The sequence below is a fragment of the Vombatus ursinus genome, unplaced genomic scaffold (genome assembly GCF_900497805.2).
Source record: "Vombatus ursinus unplaced genomic scaffold, bare-nosed wombat genome assembly UNPS02014810.1, whole genome shotgun sequence".
In the NCBI taxonomy this organism is placed as follows: Eukaryota; Metazoa; Chordata; class Mammalia; order Diprotodontia; family Vombatidae; genus Vombatus; species Vombatus ursinus.
In genome coordinates, this window is record NW_020954588.1 from 48,748,869 (window position 1) to 48,774,743 (window position 25,875).

At 49.1% G+C, this 25,875-nt stretch overlaps 1 protein-coding gene across 2 annotated transcripts in view; it reads right to left on the minus strand.

Moving 5' to 3' along the window:
* ILKAP (ILK associated serine/threonine phosphatase) overlaps positions 1 to 25,875 on the minus strand; it is a 34,394-nt gene that overhangs the window by 1,607 nt on the left and 6,912 nt on the right. The window contains exons 3-11 of one of the 2 annotated variants that reach the window (XM_027875708.1): positions 18,572 to 18,637; positions 18,004 to 18,060; positions 13,193 to 13,312; positions 11,940 to 12,066; positions 6,958 to 7,064; positions 5,404 to 5,497; positions 5,180 to 5,267; positions 4,382 to 4,503; positions 802 to 921 (exon numbers count right to left, since the gene is read on the minus strand). In XM_027875708.1, coding sequence (XP_027731509.1) covers positions 802 to 921; positions 4,382 to 4,503; positions 5,180 to 5,267; positions 5,404 to 5,497; positions 6,958 to 7,064; positions 11,940 to 12,066; positions 13,193 to 13,312; positions 18,004 to 18,060; positions 18,572 to 18,637 — 901 coding nt within the window. The remainder of the gene's footprint in view (positions 1 to 801; positions 922 to 4,381; positions 4,504 to 5,179; positions 5,268 to 5,403; positions 5,498 to 6,957; positions 7,065 to 11,939; positions 12,067 to 13,192; positions 13,313 to 18,003; positions 18,061 to 18,571; positions 18,638 to 25,875) is intronic. The other variant, XM_027875709.1, reaches the window with a different exon arrangement.

Below are 25,875 nucleotides of genomic sequence, written 5' to 3' on the forward strand. Positions count from 1 at the left end.
TTCCCACACCCTTCACTCCTGGGGACGCATGACGCATCCACTAAGTGACACAAGTGGCCCGCAGACCTTGCCAGGGCATTTTCATCATGCGGTCTCCACAAAGTAAAACGAGGGTCTCTGTTTTCCCTTGATAACAAGGATCTCTGGTAATGCATTTTCAAAAATCCCTCCACCCGCAGAACGAATGGGCAGGTTTGTTTTCCCACACGAAATACAACGCAGACGAGGCCCTCGGCCAGGTGGGACGTCCCTCTGCCTCTCTGCTTCGCGCCTCATCCATCTGCACACCCACATTTTTCCTTTGTGAGTCTGGCACGCAGGGAACAGGAAGGTGTAAATCGAGGCAAAGGAGGGAAAACCCAAGGGCAGAGGGGAGGCTGGGCAGCACCTGGTCCTGTGGTCAGCAGAATGAGAGCCAGACTGCTGGGACGAGTCCTTGGGGTAGTGGGGGGCGCAGGGATGGCTATGAATCATGCATTAGACACTGAAGGCGCTGGGGTTCCTTACCAGAAAGGTACAACCAGAAAGGGCACAAAGTAAAACACCCAGGTTGGCTCCAGGTTTGTTTATGTGTTCATTAGTAGGGAGGCTGCCTGGGATATGCCCAGGGTCATGCTGCTGGCAGTCACCAGGTAAGGAGGTGGTCACCATTGGCCCTGTGCTCTGATCAGCACCCCCCCACCCCCTCTTCCCTGCACCCTCAAGGGCAGGGACTGTCATCTGCTTGTCTCTGTGCCCTAGGTGGCCCTCAGAGTCCCCCCACACCTCCATGTGCCAAGGGGAGGGGCAGCTGGGCTTTACCTGTCATTCTGAGTAAGCTGGCAGCGCTTGATGTCTGGCACAGAGGTGACACCGCAGCGCTTGTACTGCCCATCCCCAATGGAACGGGAAACCTCCAGCACGCCAAGGACTCTGCCATCCCTGGAGAAAAGAAATGCAGTCAGCTCCTCCCCACGCTGACCAAATAGCCACTCAGAAGGGCGGAAACGGGACGAGAGAGAAGCGAAACAGGAATGTCAAGGATGCTAGGATCACAAAGACTGCCTCAAAACATTTTTACTAAAGAAAAAGGCTTTACAAATGTATTTCCCATAAGGCTAGCAACTGTTTTCTTTTTTCCCCTTCATTTACAAACATCAATTTAAAAAAGCTCAATCCTTGGAGCAGCTAGATGGTGCAGTGGACACAGTACCAGCCCTGCAGTCAGAAGGACCTGAGTTCAGATCCGGCCTCGGACACATGACACTCACTAGCTGTGCGACCCCGGGCAAGTCACTTAGCCCCAACTGCTCTCACAAAAAAAAAAAAAAAAGCAACTCAAACTTTTCTTCATTTTGAAAGGGTTTAAAATACATCCATCAATAATCACTCATGGAAATCATCCAAAGTAACCCTAACGATGTCACAAAACCTGGACAACCCCCACAAGAACTCTCTCGGCTCCCCAGCCTAGACCTCTGCCCTGCAAATCAAAATGAGTCTGAGGTACCACATCACACCTATCAAATTGGCTAACATGACAAAACAGGAAAATGATAAATGTTGGAGAAGATGTGGGAAAATTGGAACACTACTGCATTGTTGGTGGAGTTGTGAACTGATCCAACCTTTCTGGAGAGCCAATTGAAACAATGCCTAAAGGGCTATAAAACTGTGCATACCCTTTGACCCAGCAATAGCACTTCTAGGGCTGTATCCCAAGGAGATCACACAAACAGGAAAAGGACCCACACGTACAAAAGTATTTGCAGCTCCTTCTGCGGTGGCAAAGAATTGGAAATTGAGAGGATGCCTATCAATTGGGGAATGTGGTATATGAATGTAATGGAATACTGTTGTACTATAAGAAATGACGAGCAGGCAGACTTCAGAAAAACCTAGAAAGAACTGTATGGTCTGAGGCTGAGTGAAGTGAGCAGAACCAGAAGAACGTTGTCTCCAGTAACAGCCACGTTGTGTGATGACTAATATTGATAAACTTGACCCTTCCGGCAATGCAAGGATCTAAGACATCTCCAAATGCCTCGTGATAGAAAATGCTCTCCACATCCAGAGAAAGAACCATGGAGTCTGAATGCAGGTTGAAGCATACTATTTTCTTTCTTTTTTTTCTGTTTCTCCTTTCTTGTGGCTTTCTTGGTTCTAATTCTTCTTTACAACAAGACTCATGTGGAAATAGTTTATGTAATTATACACGAATAGCCTACATCAGACTGCATATTGTCTTGGGGAGGGGGGAGCAGAGGGAGAGGGAGGAAATGAAAGTTGGTCTTTGGCTAAATCTATGAACTCTCTGTTTGGGTGGAAGTCTGCTGAGTGAGCCACGGGCAGGTGTGAAAGGAAGCAGCTGGGGCCATTTTTCTCCATTTCCTCCCCAACTGTTTAAAAAGCTTTGCATATTTACCTAAATGTAAAATTTAAAATCCAAGTGCGCTTAAATACCCAATATATAAACAAAATGAACTTAAGGACAATTAATAAAAATGCCAAGACTGAAATACTGCATAAGACAGTATGGTCTAATGAAAAGAATCAGGTGACTTGGTTTTTAATTCTGGTTCTGAAAGGAACTTCTTTCGTGACCTCTGGCAGGTGACCTAACGACCAGGTGAAGTGAAGGGCTGAACTAGCCTTCTGGTGCCTTCCCAGTGCAAACAGGATCCCATTAACACCTGGCTACAATCTGTGAAGGGCTGCAGGCAAGACTTGCCCCCGAATTAGCCAGAGCACTGGAATGGGCACTGACTCCCCCCAGCATGCACTGCTTTCAGGTTTGTGGAGGCAGTGACTTTCAGAGAACTATTCTAAACTTCAAAGCTGTTTAGGGGAAGTTCGGGCTAACCCTGGCCGGCATGCTGACTCAGTGGAGACATGACATACCAGGGGCAGGACTTCTACATCGCTGGGGAGGGGGCTGCAGCAGTGGGGGCCTGGCAGCAGAGCCAGGCTGTCCCAGAGCTCGTTCTGACGCTCGGCCTCCTACAGACACCGAACAATCAGTGAGCAGCTGTCCAGGGGTACAATTGCACTAACTGGAGCCCTTCCCTCATGCACAAGCTTCTGCTCCATGGAGGCTTGGTGAGGCCTCAGCCCTTCCCAAGGCCTGTGCAGCCTGGGCCACTAAAAACTAACTCAGGAAGATCCTGAAAGGCCTCACTCCTAGAAAAGCAAAGGGCAGAGGAGTCAGCGGCTCCCCCCAAGCTCCATGTTCTCTCTTATCTCCAGCAGAAAACATGGCCTGCGTGGCAGAAGAACCAGGGGCCACTGCGTTCTTCTGATAACACCATGGCTTCCCGGAGGGGCAATGCCCAGCCTCCTGGATGCGCTGGCAGGTGATAAACAAAGGCACCATATGGGAGCCAATGATATGGAAAAGAAAAAGGCAGAATGTCACTTTCCAAGGGAGTCATGGAGCCCCAGCCTACTCCCCAGGAGGCCCTTTGGGGCCCCGGCCAAGATTGTCTGGGTCTTTCCTTCAGGAGAAAGATCTGACTGATGGGACCCAGGACGAGTGGAGGCCACAGGAGAACACCAGAAGGAGGTCTGAGGTGGAAGGAGCAGACCCAATGCCTGTGGACGGTGGAGAACCGCACACACGCCTGGGGTAGCTGGCCAAGCTGCAGAGCACGGTGCAAGGGGGCTTACGTCCGGTTTGTGCCGGGACGAGTGAAATCGTTAAGATTAATTCAGATAAAGCTGGGAAGATGTGTATGGACTTCAGAAAGCAAAACGAGCCGGTGCAGGAGACAGGTGAGGACCGTCCCACCCCCTGCTGCTACCTGGGGCAGAGACTAGAGGGGAGGCAAAGGGGGGTGGGCTTCAGATGTTTGCTGTACTATTTATTTGTTACAAGGGAGGCCTTCTAGGGGAGTGGGAAAGAGAGAAGAAGAAAAGACAAGGACACAAAGAGAACAAAAAAATACACAGGAGGAAACAAAAAGCTCAGGAAGGGACATAAACAGGACAATATCACATTTAACATACACTTAAAGAAAGCCAAACTGTACACACCAGACGGTCAGCTCCCCCCACGACCTTCTCTGCTGTTCTTTGACATCGATGCTGACACATTTGTTTCCTAACACCCTGAGCAACCAGCTCCCCACGCCTCCTGGAGCCCTGCACACGTGCAGGCAGACGCCAGCAGCAGGACGCACGGCTCCCAGGGGCCCCAACCACTCACAAGGACATCGGGTGCCACCTGCCCCTGGGGCGGCCTCTTTCCTCCTCCCATCACTGGGCCTGGCCTGCTGCAGCCCCCAGTGACCCGACACCCTCCCGCAGCCTCTCCTGGGTGTGCGCAGAGCCAGGCCCAGCGCCGGGCCGGCCACCCGCGGCCAGCTCTCCCGCTCACTTCGAGAGCCTTGGGGCGCTTCTTTACCTGACGTTTCCTCCTGCTTTCTGTATCCGCATTCGCTCCTCGTACTGGGTGGGGTTGTGCTCTTTGCTGAGGCTTAAGGCTGCGTGCCTGTGACTCTCTTCATTATAGCGGCACAAGATCGCCTAGACGGGGCAAGAGAACCGTCGAGAGCAGCTGACGTGGCCCACGGAACCCCACGGAACCCCAGGTACCAGGGGAAGGCTTTCCCCTCCCTCAAATCCCAGCAAATCAAAACAAGCTCAAGAGACCAAACAGAAAAATGTGCGTCAAATGTGAGGCGATGCTACGTGGCGGAAGACTGTCCATTTTGGGGGGCCCAGGGCATCATACTGGACGACCTTGAACATTTTCAGGCTGTCAGACCCTAACCTTTCCTGGCCTCGGTTCCCTCATCTGTAAAATGGGAACAGTAACAGCAGCCCTTTCCTCACAGAGTTGTTCTGAGATCAATGAGACCCCATGCGCAGAGCGCTTTGCTGCCCTTATAACACCACAGAGACACCAGCTACCACCGTCTCCACGTCACAAAATTATGGTCAGCAGCCCCAACTGGAGTTCAAAACTAAACTTAAGAACTGCATACAACAAGCTGCTTCTGGCCCCGTTATCGTGGAGTCTCAGGTTTTTCTTGAGGGAGAAATCCCATCTGGAAAACCAAGGAGGTTTGAATCAAGAGGCTGGCCAGCCAGCTCCCCTCCCCTAATGCTGACCACACTGTGAAGGGTCTTGGACCGACTGAGTCAGGAGCCATGCTTCTAGCTCCTGGGCAGGGACGAGGAGGGTTCAGGGCCACTTTACCCGGCTGTCTCCCAGGTTGGCGATATAGAGGACGTTGTCTACAGCGAGGACACACGTGGCCGTGGAACCGTCCTTCCAGGCAGGCTTCCTGTGGAGAAAGAGAATGATGCGGTCATCCCACTTTTCTTGGTAACTCCCTCGGCCCTCACGTGTGTATCCATCTGGCTAAGGGGCAGCACAGGCCGCAGACGAGCTGCACTCCCGCCCGGGCCTGCCATACTCACTGGCTGGAGGCCTGCTTGAGGAACTCCTCGTCGGTGTGCTTGAAAGTGTCCAGAAGGCACCTCTTCACAGTCTTCTCCACACTGATCACCTCTCCTGTCACAGAAGGACATCACCCAATCAAACTCTGGGGGGAGGGGGGTTCCCTCTGAATAAAATTCTAATCCCCCTTTTCAACAGGGTACAGATGCACCAGGACGAGCAGGGGAAAGAAGCCTAAACAGACCTCGTCTGAGAACTCGGAGAGTGCCTTTGCTGGCTGCAGGCTCGCACCTTTGGGTCGGGCCTCACGATTCCTCATGGCACTACCTAACTGCCCAAAACCCAGGCGAGTTCCCCAACTCAATTCAGAACGGGTGCTGCTCCAACGTTCGGGAGCAGCATCATCAGGAGGCACCTTCCACACAGGCCCAGGCCCACAGCAGCGACACTTTCTTCTAGGTTCAGGAGTTCTGGACAGTCTTCTTCCATGGGGGTGTGCTGTCCCCACGCACCAGCAGGCTCTGCGCGCACAGCGAGCATCTCTTCCTGCTCATCCCAGACCATCCTCCACTCTGGCACACTCCGCATCCCCAGCAGTCATTCCCCTCTTGTTCCTCTGCTGACGTTGGCCACCGTTGATGAAAGGGATTCTGTTCTGCCAGTTATTTCTGCCGTGCGGCCATGAATTCTGCCTAACTGCCGAGGGAACCCACAAGGCCTTTTGCCTCCCTGGGTGTTGAGTCATTTTTCTCCATGCTGCAATACTGATCCATCAATATCTGACTCTAGCTGATCTGGAGGGCCTAATGCCTTCTGTGACTGGTTCTCTTTCCTACTTGCTTATCTGCTTATGCTCCAGGCCTTTAACTGAGTTTTCTTTCTCCCATGATCTCAGGAGACTGAAATCTTTTTTACTTATTTCCCCATCACTCACTTTCTAACGCCTTCCCCATTCACGATGGTCTCCCCGGGAGCAGGGCCTCCCCCACACCACTGAGTTTCTTTTTCCAGCGTCCTCCTCTGCCCTAAGTGAGCGTGTAGCCCAACGCACAAGCTGGTGCCTTGTCCCACCTCCCTGTTCCCGAGTTTTCTGGCTGAGTTGTGGGCAGCACAGAGCAAGCTTCTGCACTGGTACTCCACTGTGAACGGAGGGAGTTCTCCCAAGCCTGTGGGTGGGTGGGTGCAGCCCTTCCATGCTGTGGTGGCCTATGGGGGAGGTGGAAGGATCTCATTAGGGATTAGCTTTGTCTGCTGTCAGTTCACTGTGCCATTACCTAACAAGGTCTTCCGACCGTGGAAGCAGCTGAAACTGCTTCATCTTGTGCACAGAATTCTGATTTTGCAGAGGTTTGGGGGTTGGCAGGGGCAGCAAATGTCTAATCCTCCATCTTGCTGGTCACATGGGTGCAGTCTTAATGACAACTACCCCTATACCCACCCTGAGACTCATGTTCATCAACACGGCCCCTGCTCCCCCCACCACGAGCACCGTGAGGGAACCCTCACGTCCCCTCAAAATGACAGATCGTTCTATACTAATGAAGGGAAAGAGAAACCACCTAGAGCTCCCTTACCTTTAGGAAATTTCCTGATTAGGTTCTGATGCAAATTCTGAGCAGCAAACTTGGAAGCTCGGACTCCTCCATGCCCATCGAAAACAGCAAAATAGGAAACCCGAGAGCTGTCAGGAAAGGAACCAAACACACGAACAGCGCAGTTTAGTCCCGAATCGTTGATGGTCGGGCCACAGGCACCTTTGGGCCCAGTGCTCCCTTTCTCATTCCATCTATCTTATATTTTTAAGAAAAGCCATCGGTCTAAAATATCAAATGTCTCAGAGACTAAGAATGAGCTTCACTAAACTGTAAAACAACTTTGTAAAGCAGGTTTGGGGTTGCTGTTTTAAGGATACAATGCTCCTACCCACATTTTACACATGAGGACCTTGAGGTTATAATTGGAAAATCAAGCAGCTGCATGAAATCCAGGCTTATCCAAAGCAGTGAGAAATGAGCAGAGCTCAGAACTGCCGCAACATCCTAAGCTTCCAAAGAAGGAGCCCTGGTGCCAGAACTGGTCTGAATCTTGCCTCTGACCCGTGAGAACGGTGGGACCGTGGGCACGTCCTTTAGCTTCCCGAGCTTCCACCTGCTCCTTGGTGAGGATGTCCGTCACAACTCTCAGGCTTCTAAGTGCTCAGCAGACAATACAGGCAGGACCACCATTTCACAGACGGTGACATCGCTCCCCCTCGGCACTTCTGCTGGGTCATCACTTGGGTCCCACCTCCATGGGCCCTCCTCCTTTCTCTCTGGGATCTCGCTGGCTCCCCGGGGGGTGAGCTAGCCTGTCCTTCCAGGTCTCTGCTGAGCCTCAGTTCTGCATCGTGGCTCATCAGGAAACCACATTTCTAAAACAGAACGCGTCTTTCCTCCTAAGCTCTCTCTGATTCCTCGTCTTTCAAGTAAGGCAAGTTCAAAGCCCGGGCGCCACCTTTGACTCTCCGGTGCCCCGCGCCCCTCCTGCTGCCATCACGTGCCATCTGCATGTCTCTCACATCTCCAGTCCAGCCCCTGCCAGCTGCTAAACTGATCTTCCTAAAGCACAGGCCCAGGCCACATCCCTCCTGGGCTGAAGAAGCTCCAGGAAGCTCTGCCTGGCCTCCAGGATAAAACACAAACTCCTCTGTGTGGCCTTCTCAATCTGGCTCCTACCTGACCTCTCCAGGCTCATCTCACACACACGGCCTTCGTGGCGTGCTCACACATGACATCCCATCCCTCATCTCCAGGCCTGGAATGTACGCCATTCACAGGCCCTGGCTCCCCTCAAGGCTTCAGTTAGTTCAGTCAATAAGCATTGGTTAAACACTTTCTACATGCCAATCCCTGGGCTTAGCACAAAAGAAACAAAGAAAGGGAGGAGACAACATGCCAACAATTATGTACAAGCAAGATCTGTACAGTGGAGAAGGCAGGTCACCCCAGAGGGAAGGCACTAGCCATGGGTGACAGGGGTGAGGGCAGGTGGGGGAACCAGGTGGGATTTCAGCTGAATCTTAAAGGAAGCCAGGAGGCAGAGGCATGGAACAAGCTCAGCTGCCACCCGGTCCATGAGGCCCATCCTCGTTCCCCAAGCTGCTCATGTCAGGCTCACCAGAAGTTAATTTGTATCTCACTTATATGTATTTTTGTACTGACTTATCCATATCCATGGATTCCTCCCCCTCCCCCTGGGAAAAAGGCTCTGAGCTCAGACTGGGGATGGGCTTCGAGGCTTTCGGGACCACCTTGCCACGTTCGGAGACGCTCGGCCCCAGTGCTCGTGTAACTGCCTGGGTAGAGAAGGCCCACTGTCCCTGACGGTGGAAGGAGCGTGGCACTGATGACATCACAGCTCTTTCAGAGCATTTAGCACCCCTTCAGTCACTGGTCAAGCCCTGTTCTCCACAGCCCTCTTAGAAGGTTACCCCAAAGACACCAGGGCACCCCCTATGGAAGTTCCTACAGAGCCAGCCAACCCAGGTCAGAAAACCCATCCTCCTAAAACTCCAAACCACATTCTCTGGCCAGATCATCTGTACTGAACATCAGGCCAAGGTCTCTTTAACGTCATGGATACCTTAAACAGTTCAGTGACACTGTAGAATAATGTTTTTTTTTCCCTACACTGATAATTGAAGGGAAAGTAATTCTAGTTAGAATTCAGTAAAATAAAGATGTACCTTTTTTTCCCCACCCAAGTCCCCGGAATCCCATGAAATTTACCTAAAGATTCCCCGAGGATTAAAGTTAAGGAACCCTGTATTAGATTTAACTGGGATTAACTGATTTTCAAGGGTTTCCAAAAATCAAAGCAACTTTGAAAGGGTCGAGATTTTGCAAGACTGAGATATTCCAAAAAATGTATCACCAGCTCTGAAGGGTTTTTCTAAGGAAGGTTCCCCATCCCCCCAATCCCCTATACCCTCACCCCAACTTCTAAGCAATTGCATTTTGTTAAAGTGTACTGCCTTCCAACTTTCATTTAGATACATGAATACCAAGATGTTAAATTCAAGAATCTAGGACTTACAGATGTCCTTTAGTCTAAGTGCCCTTTCACAAGGGACCCCAAATATATACATCCTTGAAGGTTACTATAGAATCCTGTATCAACTCATATATCCTACTTTCTGATTTCTTTTTCTGGGAAGAGCTTGATCCTGCACCTTTCTTTTCTTTGATTTCTTTATCATTTGTGCCCTTCATGGGTACTGACAATATTTCTCAATTTGTCATCGTCCATTAATATAGCTAATGACTTCTACTCTCCCTTTCAGGTTTTAACATGAAACTATTCCCTGACAAAATTATGGTTAATTATGAATAGTAAGTCATGGCTCCTGATGAGATAAAACCAGGAGACTGATTTTCAGGTGTGACAACTCATTTCTCCTGGGTGAAAAAGAATAATAATGAGAAAAAGATGAGGCCCACAATTGAACAGGTCAATACAAAATTATTTAAATGAGCAACTAAAAAAAGGGAAAAGAACTGATCGTAAGTGAAATAATTTCACTCAGAAGTTTAACCAGTATAAGCTAACTGCCTAAGACCAGAAGAACTCACAAAGCAGCTTAACCTGGCTTCCTCACAGTAAATTTCCCTTACAAAAGGATAGAAATGGCAGTGAAAGGTAATACTGAGTCACAATTATCAACTCATAAGTAAAATTTTCCAGGTAACTATTAGCAATATTGTCTCATGAGGCAGAGAAGCACCAGAATGTGGTAAAACTAGTCTCAGGAAAGTTTGGTTAGAAAGCCAACAAAGCAAAGTCATCCCAATGATACTCCAAGATGAAGAGAGAAAGAGGACAGTGGACAGAAGACAAGGAGACAGTCAGATAAGCCATTTCAACAAATTGTTTTTTCCATCAAAGATGACGGAACCACCACACTTGGCCCTGAGGTGCTTCTGGAAGTAGAAATGGCACTCGAAGGAATACAGAGAAGAGCAGTCAGACTGGACTGAGTCTGGACAAGAGATGCATGCGTGAGGGTGTGAAGAGACCAAAGCACAGGGTGGCGAGATGGGGCAGAAAGCTTGGAGTCTATTTAGCCCCAAAGAATGATGATGACCAACCTGTGTATCCGTCCTCTGCTCTACACAAAATCTACAAAGGAATCAAGGGAAACTCTGATGAAGGTATTAATGAGGAACAAGTAGGCATTCACAACTGACAGTCAACATCAGACCAGATTGTTCTAGTTTCTCAATTAACTGAAACATGTAGAAAACATCATACATATTACATATGGATTATGAAAAGGCAGTGGATTTCAAAGAAGAAAGAGCCACTTTACGGGACCATTTACAGAAAAGCTGTTTCCCTCCCACCCGTGGAGACCACTCAGGGCTCCTAAGATCTAACAACAGCAGTAACAGCTCCACAGCCCTTTGATTATAAATGCCAGAAAAGGCACATGACTTGGAGGTGTAGGCCTGTGAAAAGCACCTGCCACCACAAGAGGGGAGACCCAGTGCCAAGCAGAGGTCAAGGGGACGGATTTCCTGTGCAGGAAGACGAGGACTTCCAGATGCTCCTGGCTGGGGATGATATCGTACTGACAACTGCAGGTGCCTGTGCTCTCCAACTGCTCAAAGGAATCTGGTCTGTTCAAATACCCAGGAAAGACCAAGCAGAGGGACCCACAGCACTGCACAGTGGACCGAATGCTAAACCTGGATCCAGGAAGCTTGAGGCTTGAGGCCTGCCGCTAACACTGACTGGGTGACCGTGGTCAAGTCCTGTCACTTCTTCTCCATCGGGTAAGCTAGAACTGGATTTGATGGCCTCCCCAGCCCCTTCCCTGAGCTCTGCATTCATAAGCCACCAAGGATGCCTTCTGCCCAGATTTCAACATGCATTTGGATGAGCACCCTGGGGAGCTTCTCCATCAGGACGTCCACCGTGGATGGAATCATGTGGACGTGAGCTCTGCCCTGAGTTTAAAAGGAGGAGGAGAGCAGGCCAGAACAGGTACTGAACTGGCCGCAGAGGAAATCAAAGCCCATCTTTTCAATACTAAGATCTGACTGGAGCTTCCGTGTGGCAGCAGGCCTGGACGCCAATCAACTGCAAAGAATCTGAGAGGAGCACAGCACAGAGGGCAATGGCAAGGTGCATACATGGTGAGTGTGAGAAATGTCACAGACCTCTGAAGAAGAAGACCAGAATCCAAGGCTGACGTCCACCAGGGAACGCAGGGCAGAGAAAGAAGGTGGGCTGGTCACTTGGCAAGAGAGGCAAAAGGCACGTGGCCAGTGCTCCGCCAGCATGGAGACCAGCAGGAAGGCTGCCGGGGGTGCGGGGTGGGGAGAGAGAAGACCACACGGACACTATCAGACCTTTAGGGTTTAGGGTTCACGCGTCACCACTCCAGTGAGCATGACCGTGGATGGACCACTTGATCCTTCTAAGTCCCCTTTCCGCCTCTGGAGGCTGGGAGCGGTCCTGGTTATAGCACCTCTCCCCTCCCCCTCGTGGGAGCCCGTGGGCCGAGGGTACTCACATCAGAGAAGAGAGGGGCTTACACTCCTCGGTGATGTCATTCAAGATCACGTGGGCATCCTGCATCTCTTCCCTTTCTCCTTTCCTCTCTGCCACATAACCTTTAAGGCCAAAGATCACCGAGGAATCTGAGGAAGAAAACCACATGAAAGCGGCCAAGCTCTTCTTTCAGAAGCCCCACCTCGAAGCGCTTCGCTCAACAACTCCCTGCACGCTAGCTGTACTGCCTCACGGGCTCTGCCGGGCCTGGGGGGGACCTCAGGCGTTCCTGGGTAGACCGGAGCCTGGCACGGGGGAAGGAAGACCCATCAGGTCCGAGGCACTGCCTTCAATCCGTCCAAAGGAAGCAGCTTTTCTCCTCCAGCTGAGGTCTTGTTATGATTCACAAGCCCAACACAGGGCAAGGAAACAGACCAATAGAGCTTGTCAAAAATTCTTTTTCATTAAAGCCCATTAGACGAATAGTTATTTCTACATTTGAATTTGGTTAAAAAAAGTCAACAATGATAAATCCCCAAGTTCTCCTGAAACTTTCTAAAACCAACAGTCAAAGGACTGGCTTGAGTGGCTTTTGTCTACAGTGGTGCCTGGCTAAGGGGGGCCACAGCCCACCCCACGTGGGTCTACAGCAGGCAGCACTGAGTGGGGGAACAGGTTGGGGTTCACCCTCTCACACAAATTACACGGCAGTCTTTCTTGGGTAGTTCCGAAGCTCCAAGTTCTTTTTCTCTCCTCTCAAGCTGTGTAACTACAGCTGAGCCCAGATATTTCATGGGCAAACAGCAGTAACTGTGGAGAGTGTGTGCACACACACAGACTCTTCAGTACCTCTCATACATCTTCCCCACCCAAACCATGATCAAAATTGACACCAAAGGACAAAATTGTCCAGCTTTATCTCCATTCCCCAGCCCTGGACATGCTCAGAAGATGGGGAATGGAAGAGATGGAAAAGAGGCATTTCGAGAGAGAAACAGAAGGGAGATCTGGAAATTCACAAATGGGATCATCACTTCCTGAATCTGGATGGAAAATACACTGGATTGAGGGTTCTGGTACATGGGAAGTCTTCTAGGGGAACCCAAGAGTGGTCAAAGGAAATAAGAAAAACAAACTGAAAGGAGATATGCTCTATGCACAAAGAACACACCCCTAGGGACAGAAATGGACAACGGACACTGGAGCTGCTTCTCCCTCTGCCTGGGCTCGTGAGGCATAAAATCTAATACATTTGTTTTCAAACTGTCTGAAAACCTTTACAAACTTTCTTTTCCACAAGCTCTTCACTCCCATTCTTCTCCTCCTCCACGGTTTTCCGTTTCGCTCCTTTCCCATCACTCTTCGGTCCCTGGGATGCTTGAGAGGCAGGTGAACCTGGAAAAAAAGCAAGAGCACGGACCACTTCAAAAGGCAGGGATGGCCGCCTGGGCACCCGCGGACAGACCAGCCAACAAACCCGGGGAACTTGGTCAAGCAAAGGTGAAAAGGAGAATTGCAAAACAAGACCAGCACCACGGTGGTTTTTACTTCAAAACAAACACCCGTCATTTCAAGTCACACACGCACACCTGGTGTGGAAGAGACTACAGGCAAAGTTATTATTTCATCAGTCACTATGGCTGACGTTGAGATTAGGCAGCCAAACACTGCAACACAAGTATTTATAATATACACGCTACAATGACATATATGCACATACGGAGACAAACACATCCCAATCTTAATTGGGCAGATTTCCATAGATTGATAAATGAACAGACAGGTTTTAATAAATTCAGAAAAAAAGCCTAAGGACCATTTAAAGCCAAAGTGCAGAAACACTGCTCAGTATGAAGAACTTTTTTTAGATGTTTTAAGCAACAACTACTTTAAGTCAATGTTAATGGTCCAGAAAGTTCAAGTGCTGTGCTCAGGGCACAGCAGCAGATGGAGCTTTAGACCTGAAGTCAGAAGAGCTGAGTTAAAATCTAGCCTCAGTCCCACTCACTAGCTTGTGTGACACTTCACCTCTGCTTGCCTCAACTACTTCATCTGTAAAATGGGGTCTTAACAATACTTCCCTCCCAGGACTGTTGTGAGGCTCACGAGATACCATCTGTAGAATGCTTTGCAAACCTCAGAGCGCTACAGAAATGTTAGCTATTACAATAGTAACTATTATTCTTTCCTTAGTTAGAGATATGCTCACTGGCAAATGGCTAAATTTTGACCAAAGGGCTGTGATACACGGACGAATGCAGATAAACTGAAGCTCCATGTTCTGGGGCTATTCCTAAGACATTCCTAGTATCTTCTCATGGATTTAGACAGAAAAGGCTTCTTACAGATCACTGATACAGAGGTCACTGAGCCAAATCTCCTCATTTTCCAGATGTGGAAACCGAGGCAGGCACAGATCAGTGAAGTGACGAGCCCAGGGTTCCAGAGCTGGGGTTCTGTCCCCTTCTCCAATGAGTTCAGCTCACTTGCTTTCAGATGAGGAAACAGGCCCCATGAGGTAAAGACACTTGTCTAACCTCCTACTGGCCATAAGGGGCAGTGCTTGGAAGAAAGCATTCTTCCCGTGCCTGCAGAATGAGCCCTAAGGCTGCCCCCCTACACTGTCTGGGTGCCCCTTCCCCCATTACCAGACTCGAAGCACCTGGAGGACAAGAGACTTCGGAGGGATCCAACTTTGCTGATCAAAGACTGTTTAGACCACAAAGATTTTAGACTGAGCCACATTCCCCCAAATTGGCAAACTTTTCAATACAGCTTTCTCTTCTTTAATAACACAGGAGTTATGTGAGCAGTGACTCAACGACCAAACCCTTACCACTGAGGGATGCAGATACAAATGTGGCATTACTTAAATTCACACTGCCTCTTTCCACTATTTACCATACTATACATCAGTATAACTTCGAAAGTGCCAATCTGAATCCATGTGCCCCCTTCAGGGGCTGTCAGTCACACTAAGCTGGCCTCAGCTGGGCCAGTCCGCAGCTGCCCTCCCTCTCCCTCCATCCACTTCTGTCTCCTGGCTACTCCTCCCTACACTCAGTGTCACTCACCTACAGCCTGCCTCTTCCTCTTCTCTTCCTTTCCTCTAAGTCCTCGGCACTCTCTGGGCCTTGTGCTGACCAAGCTGCCTTCAGCTCAAACCAACCACCTCTGGATGCCCACAGAAGCTTGGCCTCTCCTCCCAGGAGACGCTGAGCTTCTGACCACTTTCCAGAGGGTACCGTTCTCTGTTTCTTGGGCCCTGACACACACACATTGGGTAAAGAGGAGGAGGACTGCCTGACCCAGGGTGCTCCCTTCTGCTCCCCATCACACTCCAACACTCTTGAGGGTTGCCTCTATCCAACCACATGGCTGCATTCTGATCACTGTGGACAATACATCGGCCTTCATGCCAGTCTCCCTCCTTACTCACAGAATTCAGTGCTTGGCACACTCTATGTCACCATGTGCAGGGACTTCTGTCCATGTAAAACACCCTCTCTGACCTCCATCTTTCCTCTCAGGCAGTTCCCAAAAAAGTTTAAATGTTTGATTATAAGAGTGGCTTGTGAAGTGTGGTGTGAGGACCCCTAGGGACTCCAAGACCCTTTTAGGGGGTCTGCAAGGCCAAAATTATTTTCCTAATGATATTTGAAGTCATGTTAATATCTAACGTAGTAGATACTGATAGATATAACCGACATAAACAAAAGTTCTTGGGAAGAGTCCTCAAGAACTGATGAGTATAAAGGGGTTCTGAGACCAAAGAGTCTGAGAACTGCCACCTAAGATCTTAACCACCATCCATAAATGTGCTAAAGATACTGGTCATGAGGACCTTCTTCTCCAACTTACAATTCAAAACACATCACAGCAGTGGTTAGAGCGCCAGGCCTAGAGTCAAGAGGACCTGAGTTCAAATCTAGCCTCAGACATTTAGCAGCTATATGACCCTGGGCAAGTCACCTAACCATGTTTGCCTCAGTTTCCTCACCTGTAAAGTGAGGGTAATAAAAGCACCTGCCTCCCAGGGTTGTTCTAAGGACTAAATGAGATAACTATAAAATGCTTACTAGCATAGTACCTGGCACACAAGCACTACCTAAACATTAGCTATTATTATCGTTACTATTTTGGGCCGGTCCATTTGGAAGAGGTGGCCCTCCTTGTCATAGTCAATCCCTGCCTGCTCCAACCTCTTCCTGGAGTTTGCCACAGAGATCATTCTCTCCCTGTCTCATCTCTGATCTGTCCCTTTCCATCAGCTTCTTTACTATGACCTACAAAAACTGCCCAGGTAATCATCCTCTCAGGCACTCATCACATCTCTCTCCCCAAGCCTAAAACTCACTTCCTGCCCGCCCCCCCACCCCGCCCCGCTCACTCCAACAAGATACTGTCTCATTTCTTTCCTCCCATTTAAAATATCTAGAAAAAAAGTGTCTACGACCAACATTTCCACTTTTTCAGCACTTGCTTTCATCCTCTTGCAGTCTGGCTTCAAACCTAAGCACAAATGACGTCCCCAGAGACACAGCCAAGGGCCCTTTCCCTGTGTGCATCCATCCTCTTTTGGGGAGGGGGTCACCTCTCCTCCCAGCTGTAGACACGTCAGGCCCTCTCGATTCTCCTCCCGTCCCTCTAACAGCCCCCAGCTCATCTTCCAAAGGTGTCAGAGCGTCGGGGGCTCCCCAGGGCTCTGCCTGTGGCCCTCTTCTCTTCTATTCCTTCGTCCCTGGGCCATTCCACTCGCAGCTCTAGCCGCCAGCACAGAGCAGGGATCTCCGGGAAACAGCGAGCTGTCGTCAGGTGGGAGCAGCTGCCCTCACAAGGAGCCCTGCCGAACGCAGGTGCAGGAGAACCAGGGGGATGAGAGGGAAGCCTCCTCTTGAGCGGGCGGTAACACTCCAACATCTGCGAGTCCCAAGGCCCTTCAAGCTTTTCCAAGTATCGAGCACACACGATCATCTTGTCTGAGTCTCACAATTAATCTGCAAAGGTTTTACACCACTTACAGAGGAGAAAACCGAGCCTGTAGAAGTTAAGAGGGAGTCGTGGGCGCCAAGATTCCAGGCCAGGGCTCTCCTTCCCATGGCTCACCCGGTGCCCCGGGGGAGGGCGGGGTGCTGTGGCTGGAGCCAGTGGGCACTGAAGTTGCCTGGTGCTCCTGGGGCCCCACCTTTGGCAGCCCCGGTGCTGGGGCTCCATGGTAGCAATGGGTCCACTGTGAATCGCTGCAGCTAAGGGTGCTTGGAAGCCTTAGAAGACAAGAGTCCCCTTCTATCTCCTTCTGAGGCCTGGGTATGCTGGGGGAAGCCTGCATAGTCACCAGGGAGAACTCTCTTCTCACCACAGCGGATGGATGCTAGTCATTAAGGAAACCAAGCCGCCTCCAGGACAAGGAGCCCTGCTGGCCGTTCCCTTAAACAAGCTGGAGCCCTTCACCACCCGAGCTCCTTCCTGAGGCAGCATGGAGACTCCTGGCCCTCCAGCCTTGCTTCCTGTGGCTCTTCTCCAACGCCCGGCTATCTCAGCTCACACTGTTCCCTGGGTCTTGGACACCCTCCTTCCTACTCACCCTTACAAACGTGCCAACTCCCTTGTGGTCTTCCGTCCCTAACTGACCTGGCTGGGACACTCCTGCCCCAACGCAGGCTCTAAAACACACAGCTCTCTTGCCACTCTCAAGGCATCTTTCATGCATCATGGTCACCTGAGCACGCGCCACAATCCTGCTACAAAGTGGTAAGTCCCATGAGTCGTAAATGTCCTATTCCTCCCCCCAAACCAAATAACAGATTAAAAAGAGAAATAGAAAAAAATGAATAAATTTAAGGATCTTTAGATTTTATATGCCGAGAGTTTATATAAAGCAGAGAGTGACAGAAAACGGACCCCAAGGAAGGGATCATTGACTCTATTTCTGCGAAATGGACTTTGTTCGATTTGAGCTTTCATCTCTTCTCTTTCAATGCTGTGATTTGTATGTTGCCGGAAATATCTTTGGCAAGAAAGGCAAAGATGTGAATGAAGTATTATGGACAGACAGCACTGCCTCGAACCTCTTTTCACCCACTTACCTGAGTCACCACTGCTAGCAGGTGGAAGATCATCAAAAAGCAAAGATCCCCCTGACCCTGAAACACAGCAGAAGCCCCAGTGAGCCTCGGACAAGCCTCCTTCCAAGGCCTCCTTGTCCCGAGTCCACCCCGCCAGGACACCTCGCCCCCAAGCCGGATGACATCCACTCACAGCCCTCCTGCACCAGCCTTGAGATCAGGGACGCTGGAGGAAGCAGGAGGATTCTGGACTTACCTGACACCAACCCTAGAGAAAGGCATCATTGTCAAAGAAAAGGAAATCAGCTTTAAAGAGTCGACTTCATTTTAACCAGCACAACAAACGTGGCTGCCGAGTGAACCAGAGAAATCTGCTTGTATTTCTTATGTGAGATTTTCTCAGGGCTGGCTACTAGCTACAAGCTGACTGTCTGCCTTACCTGATGCCTCTGATTCAAAACTTAAGACAGTCCAACACCTATACCATCTGTGTGTTGAAAATGGGGGAAAGGGAGAAAGATTGAGACAACCACAATCCCAGGAGGAGGAGAGAGGTTGACACACACCTGGGAGAGCCTGAAGACTGTACCTGAGTCAGCACTGCTAGCTGGAGGCAGGTCATCAAAAAGCAAAGATCCTTTTTGTACGTCTTTCCCTGAAATACAGAGAACAGGCTTAGAATGTGTCTGATTAGATCAGAGGAAGAACTCTCCAAAGAAAGTCTCTATGACAAAAATGGCCTGGGAAAACCATCTAACTCAATGACTTTCCCAACTGTCGGACAAAATTGCACATTCTGTTCTACAAATAAATCACATTTTTGCTAAGTATTAACATGGACATTCTCACTGTTCCTATCTGGTCATACACATACATTCATTATATAGCTTATAAACTTTTATTTTAGGAACAAAAAATAATGCAGTAAGCATTTTAAGGACTATCAGGTCTTTCAAAGAAAAGGGTAAATGGAAACTCCTGTTACACCATTCCTATAACACTGGTATCTACATTGCTTAACCTAATTATTCTTTAAAACAAAACCTAAAAAAAAAAGAAAATTGTAACTATCCCAAGGATTCAAGCACAGTAATGATAAATTTCTACCGTGGGTTCCCAAAGTGGGTGATACTGCCCCCTGGGAGGCGCTGGAATGACCCAGGGGGGCAGCAGTAGTTTGAAATGACACAAATTTAAAAAACAAAAACAAAATTGTTAAAGAGTTAAAGAAAGTAGATTTCCAGGGGGGCGCTGTGTAATTTTTTTTTTTTTTTTTTGAAAACGGGGCAACAGACCAAGTAAGTTTGGGAACCTCTGTGAGAGTATTCTGTTTCAAAAGAGTTTAAGATATGGAAATCTCTGAGCTAGAAATGCCATTTAAAGAACAGGCAAAATTCTATGAATGTAATACCCAGTTAAACAGTAGTTAATATATTATATAGATGTGTATGTAAAACATGTCTAGAGGAGAGGTGGGGGAGAGAGAGGGAGGGGGAGAGGAAGAGAAAGAAAGAGAGAGAGAGAGAAACATTTAATAACCTACAAGCCAGCATCGAAAGCTAACTACTTACATGCAGACTCAGAACCTAGTCTACCTATAATATGAAGAAGTCTGAAAAAAAGGAAGGGGCCTTAGAAGCCCTGCCCATCTCTTTCCGTCCCTACTCCCGTTAGTGGGTATGACTTGGATGAAGATCCAGCAAAGACTTAAAAAGAGCTGTCAGACAGGCAGAAGAACCAGGAGAAAGCAGCATCCTGAAAATCTGAGAGAAGAAAAGTATCAAAGAAAAGAGGATGGGCAATAGTCTTAAGGGATGTAGGGAGATCAATAAAGACAAGGATTAAGAAAGGTCATCAGCTGGGCCATTACAAAATCACTGGTAGGCCAGGTGGCTAACAAGCTTTTCTATGATTCTCAAGACCTCTCAAGCCTCTCCAAATTAGGAATTATGTGCTAGAGTTGAAGCAACTACAGTTGTCTTCACGATCTGGAACAAGACGAAGCCAAAAAACTTCAATGAACCAAGCGAATTAGACTTAGGCGATTAGAAGGCTAATCCCAAGCACCTTCAACATCTCTGGTCTCCAGGCTCCAAGCAGTCAGGCTTGCCCAAGCTGACCCACACTCCTCCAATGGACTTATCTCACAAGCCCACCCCACCTCCCTTCCCAGTACTACAGATCCAAAAGGCAGGAATTTGCTGGGGCTGCAAAAACATCCAGGAGCCAGACACTGATGCATGTCAATGGCTATGCGTGGCACTGGACTGAACTTGAGGGAAAATGCTTGGGACAAGTGAACTGTCCAGCATGGGAAGAGGCTGAGATACCTTTGAGCTCTCACCACTGCCAAGGTTAGCTGCTATCAAAGGGGGGAATCGGGGGAGGCAACGAGGGGAGTCAGAAAGTGAGCAATACGGGAAAATAAAGGAAAGACTGAAATTGCCAAAGAGCTCAGGAGGAAGACCTTGAACATAACCAGACAAACCAACAGGAAGGATACTGACAGCAGAAGAAAATACAGCCTGCAGCTCAGGGAAAAGTGTCCAGACAGAAATGACTAAGCGCTGCAAGACAATGGAAAATGAATGACGACGTGGAGGGCTCCGTGGATTCTGAAGAGAGCATGGAACCACTGTGGCATGTTCCTGAATAGTTTAAAAGATAAATAAGGGGGTAGCTTGGTGGCGAGTGGGTACAGCACTGGCCCCAGAGTCAGGAGGACCTGAGTTCAAATCCAGTCTCAGACACTTGACACTTATTAGCTGTGTGACCCTGGGCAAGTCACTTAACCCCACTGCCTAGCCAAAAAAAGAAAAAAAATTAAGAATTACGAAACAGAATTTACGGCTTGCACAGCAGAAATAACTGGCAGAACAGAAAAACTTGAATCTATGGCGGTGAGTCCCATCGAGAGACAAAAGAGAGAATTAATGAATTGGGAATACAAATACATAGATGTGAAGGACAACATGGAAGAAAAGAAGCAGAAAACAGTAATGTTAAAAAGAAAGCAAGACCTCCACACGAGCAAAACATGGATTTCAAAGAATGAACGTCGAGAGAAAATTTCAGGATTATCGGTCTCCCAAAAGATCACAAGTCAAAAAGCCTGAACACCAAAAATGCAAAAACAACCCAAACCAACTGCCCAGAACTTCTGAACAGAAGACCGAGAGTCACAGAGCCCACAGGACGCCTCCAGAAAGAAACCCTGTGCTGCCAACTCCAAGACGTGGAACAGTCACGTTTAACAATTCCACCAGCAATCAATTATTCAGTCGCCAGTCAGTCAATAAGTACTTATTAAACAACCACTATTTTGTCAGGTGCTCTCACGGAACTCACAGTCTAACAGCGGAGACAACATGCAAACAACTATGCAGAACTAAGCTGGATGCAGCATCAATTAAGGGAAGGCACTCGAAGTAGGTGAATCAGGAAGGGCTTCCTGTAGGTGAGATTTTAGCTGGGACTTGAAGGAAGCCGGGGAAACCAGGACGTAGGAGGTAGGGAGAACATTCCAGGCATAGGGGCCAGCCAGGGAAAAATGCCTGATCAGGATAGGAAACATCCTGCTCCATGGAAAATCAGGAGAGGGCAGTGTTCATGGATCACAGCGGGTGGAGGTGGGGTGAGGAGGTGACAGGACATAAGAAGATTCCTACTATGGGGCAATATCCTCTTTGTCACCTGTAGGAATCGCTATTTCTGAGAGTAAGCTCAATAGGAAAAAAGGAGGCAAGGGGTCAACATCTATAAGGCAATGAGAGGAGGAAAACAGGCACCCCAAAACTTTGAATCCCAAGAGGATCAGAGAGAGGATAAAGGGCTTAAGTAAGGATAAGGGCCCTTAATCAATGAATAAAAGGCTAGGATAGAAAGGGAATGTAAGGAATGAGAATAAGGGAAAAAATTATTTTTAGAAAAAGATAAAGAAAATGAAAGTTTAAAAACCAATGAACTGAAGAAGAGAAAGGGGAATTCTACTCAACTACTTAACTGAGACAAAAAAGGAGGGAAAAATTAAATGACCAGATAAGATGGGGGGGACAGGGCGGGGCGGAGAATGAGCTCGGCTCAGGGCAGGCAGTGTTTAAGAGGCCCATGGAGCATCCAATCCGAAAGGCTCAAAGGCAAGTGGTGGTGCAGACTGCCAGCAGACAGACAACGAACAGACAGAAAAGCTGGGTCTTGTCTGCACTGAGAAGACAGGAAAGCCCAGGGGAGCAGAGGAAGGCACTGAGTACTGGGGGAGAAGAGCCCTTTCCCTCTCCCTTCCCAGCAGAGGACTTCATGAAATCACTGGAGAAAAAAAGGAGGCCACCTGTCCAGAGACCCAGTTATGGATGACGGGACATCTGGAACTAGTTGTCCTGCAGGTGCCTCAAACTCAACAGACTGAACAGAGGCTAAACTCATCTTTGTCCCCCAAACCCCAGGACACCCTCCTCTGAATCTATTTCCACACGTGCATCATCCTCGACTCTCCCCGTCCCTCACCCCACACATCCAATCAGCTGCCAGGGCTCATCGCTGTCACCTCCTCGACATCTCACATCCGCCCCCTTCTCTCCACTCACCGGTCACTGACCTTGTTCAAGTCCTGGTCATCTCTTGCCTCGTTTCCCTGCCTTACGTGTCTCTCCTCTTGCTATCTGGCCTCCCACACGGCTGCCAAAGCGACCTTCCTTAAAGCACAGCCCCAACCAGGTCAGTGCCTACTCAGGAAACACCAGGGACTCCTTCCTAACTGCTGGGTCAACTTCAAACCCTTCCACTGGGCATTTAAAGCCCTTCACAACTGGACCCTGGCCCGCTTTCCCCAGACCTGCTGGGCATTATTACCCTCTTACGTGCTGTCCAAATGATCCTTCCGATGCTCCTTCCATGGCCACGAATTTGCGCTGGCTTTCTACCACGCCTGCCTAGAAAGTTCTATTTCTTGGAACACCGTTTGCTTCAAAGCTCTGTACAAGAGCCCTTCTATGCGACCAAAATACCCAAGTATTCCTTGACTCAGAGGATCATAAATCCAGAGGTGGATGGGACTTCTTTTTTACAAACGAGGAAAGTGAGGCCCAGCCCAAGGTCAACCTGCTCAATCTCAGGTGGGATTTGAACACAGGGGTTCTGACCCAGGGCTATGTGCTGGTGTCCTCCCCTGTCCTTTTGCTCCATCCCTAGTGAAAATGGAAAATAGCCTGTCCCTAAGAGCGTACGTATCACTGTCCCTCGACTGATTCTCAATTAATAATGTGCCACTCTCAACCCTTTCCACTGGACTCTAAGCATGCCGTCTTAAGAGATCTAGAGTGCTAAGGCCTCTGAGAATGCTCTTCCTCCCAGCATGTTGCCCTTCTACCAAAACATCCCTGCTACTGTACTTCATTTTAAAACAGCGGCTCACGCTTCCTTCGCATCCAATTTCTGGCCCTCTTGCACATTTTTTCCCACTGCACTTCAGCATAAATGACTGCACATCTTCAGTTAATGTTTTTCTTTCCTCAAATGAGTGGGCTGCCTTCTTCTCACTGCCTCGTTTCTAATGTTTCACCTCATTTTGTGATTACTTTTGAATGTGCATCCGAGTCTAACCGGAATTTTAGCCTCAGCCCTTACGGGTTGCCTGCAGCCTAAGCTGCCTCTACCGTGACCAGATCAGAGATTAAAATAAAAAGTATTTAGAAATTAAACAGCACTAAGTCCAAGAACAAGCATCTGAACTGACTGCCAGCTACAGCTCCCCCTCTGAATGAACCAGAGGACACCATCTCCTGATACTTAGTCACTCTAGTGACAGTCATTGACAAAAGAAGCTTCAAGGGACCATGCCACTCACTAACAACAGCAGAAACCTCACGGGCACACACCATGTTTCTAGGCAACGGCCTTGCCTGCCAACCCCATGGACAGACACAGTTATTACACACGCTGTACACGGAAGAAACTGAGGCTCAGAGAGACTAGGTGATGCACCCCAAGTCACACAACCGGTGATCAGGCCCTGACCTCAGGCCCCCTGAGTCCTGTGCTCTTTCTATGAGACCACAGTGCCCGAACCTTGGTCAATTAATGAGCATTTACTTTCTCTCAAACCACACTTCATCAAGCCTGACAAACCTCCATGCCCACAATGATTGCCTCCTCTTTAGCTGGAGCTCATGACCGGCCTGCCTGGAGGGGGAGCTTCGACAACAATAATGAGAATTCCCAAGTGGTTTGGTCTCCTGGCTCTGCATCAGTCCAAGAAGTCTTCCTGGCGTCCTCCAAAGCCATCCCTTTCACGTCACCATCTGCCCAGTCATCCCCTAGCTGATGGGTCCTGCCTCAGTTTCCACTTCTTTGCCTTTACAAAAAGAGCTGCAATCAATGTTTTAGAACTCATGGGTCCTTTTCCACTTTCTCTGATCTCTGTGGGCAGCAGGCCTGGTTGTGGTATTGCTGGGTCAAAGGGCACGCAAGGCTTGGTGACTGCGAGGTGGGAGATGAATGCTTTCCAGCACAGGTGGACCCGTACTGCCTTTCCATATAGTCTCAAGTTTTTCTGGAGCCTAAAAATCAAAAGGCTCGGAGAGTCAGACATGCGTGGGGATACAGTCTACATGCTATTTCACTAGAGAAGACAAATGTGAAATCAACATGTAGTTAACAGTGATTTAAAAAAAAAAAAAAGGCTGTTTCCAAGGTAAGCCTTGGTCAGTCCAAACTCAAGTCCAGTTTCTTAACGATGAGGGGGATTCCTAACAAAGTGTGGGCACCTGGAGCACCTTTTGTGCCATCCCCAAAAGATGCCCTTATTTAGGGTTTTAAGTATTTTAAGGTATTTGGATTAGTTGAAAACTTCAATACGTGCATTCAATTAAACTACTTTGAATCAGGGTATTTGTGTATTTGTTTGTGGCCACAATCATAAAGGAATGAGAAATGATACTAGTCACAAATGTGCCCATAACCCGACCTGAACAAGCACAATCACCCTGGCAACCACTCAATTTCTGAAGGTGCTTCGATGCTATGACAAAGTTCCTGAAGTTCTGATCAGGCCCCCAAGTCCCAGGTAAGAGACTGGTTAGGAGCTGCCCAAAATGATCTGGAAGAACTGAGCCTTGGGGAGCAGCTAGCTGGCTAGAGCCCCACATTCATGGAGCGGCAGCGAGAGGCCCCCTGACCTGCAGTCAGGACGAGCTGAGCTCCAAGCCTGCCTCTGACACACCCCGGCTGCCGTTTGGGCACTATGATCTCTCACTCACCACCACCACCGTCCCTCTGCTCACAAAGCTGCTGAGGTCTGCTAGGCCCTAAACAGAACAACACTACCCCTGGGGTTCAACCACCCACCTACGCCCACCCAATAAAATTCTTAGAGAAGCCATCTCTGTGAAATGACTCCACCTGCTCACCGTTCTTTTTCTTTTCAACATTCGGCAGTCTGGCTTCTGGCCTCCAGTGGCCTTTCAAATGCCTCACTGTCCAAGATCTCGGCACGTTGGACACCGAGCTGACCCCCTGCACGGCTAAGCAGAGCCTCTCCAGTCTCTGTAGCTGTTTCTCCTGGGTGTCCTCCGGGGGCCACCTGTGACCCTCCTTCTCCCTTCCTTAGACAATCTCATTTCCAGTGACAGTAAAACAGGCATCATCAGCCCTGCACTACCCACCTCACAGCACTCTGTTGAGGGACGTTAACTCCAACCCTTGGCAAACTTCCATGCAGAACATTAGTCCAGTCAGCAATGTTATTCTGACCCCCAAATGCATTTGTCCAACCTTGGTCTCTCTTCAGAGCTCACTGGATTTTGAATCTTCCACTTGGACGTCCTACCAGCACCTCAGACTCAGCAAGTCTGAGACTGAGTTACCTTCCCACCCACCCTCCTCCTCCTGGCTTCCTGA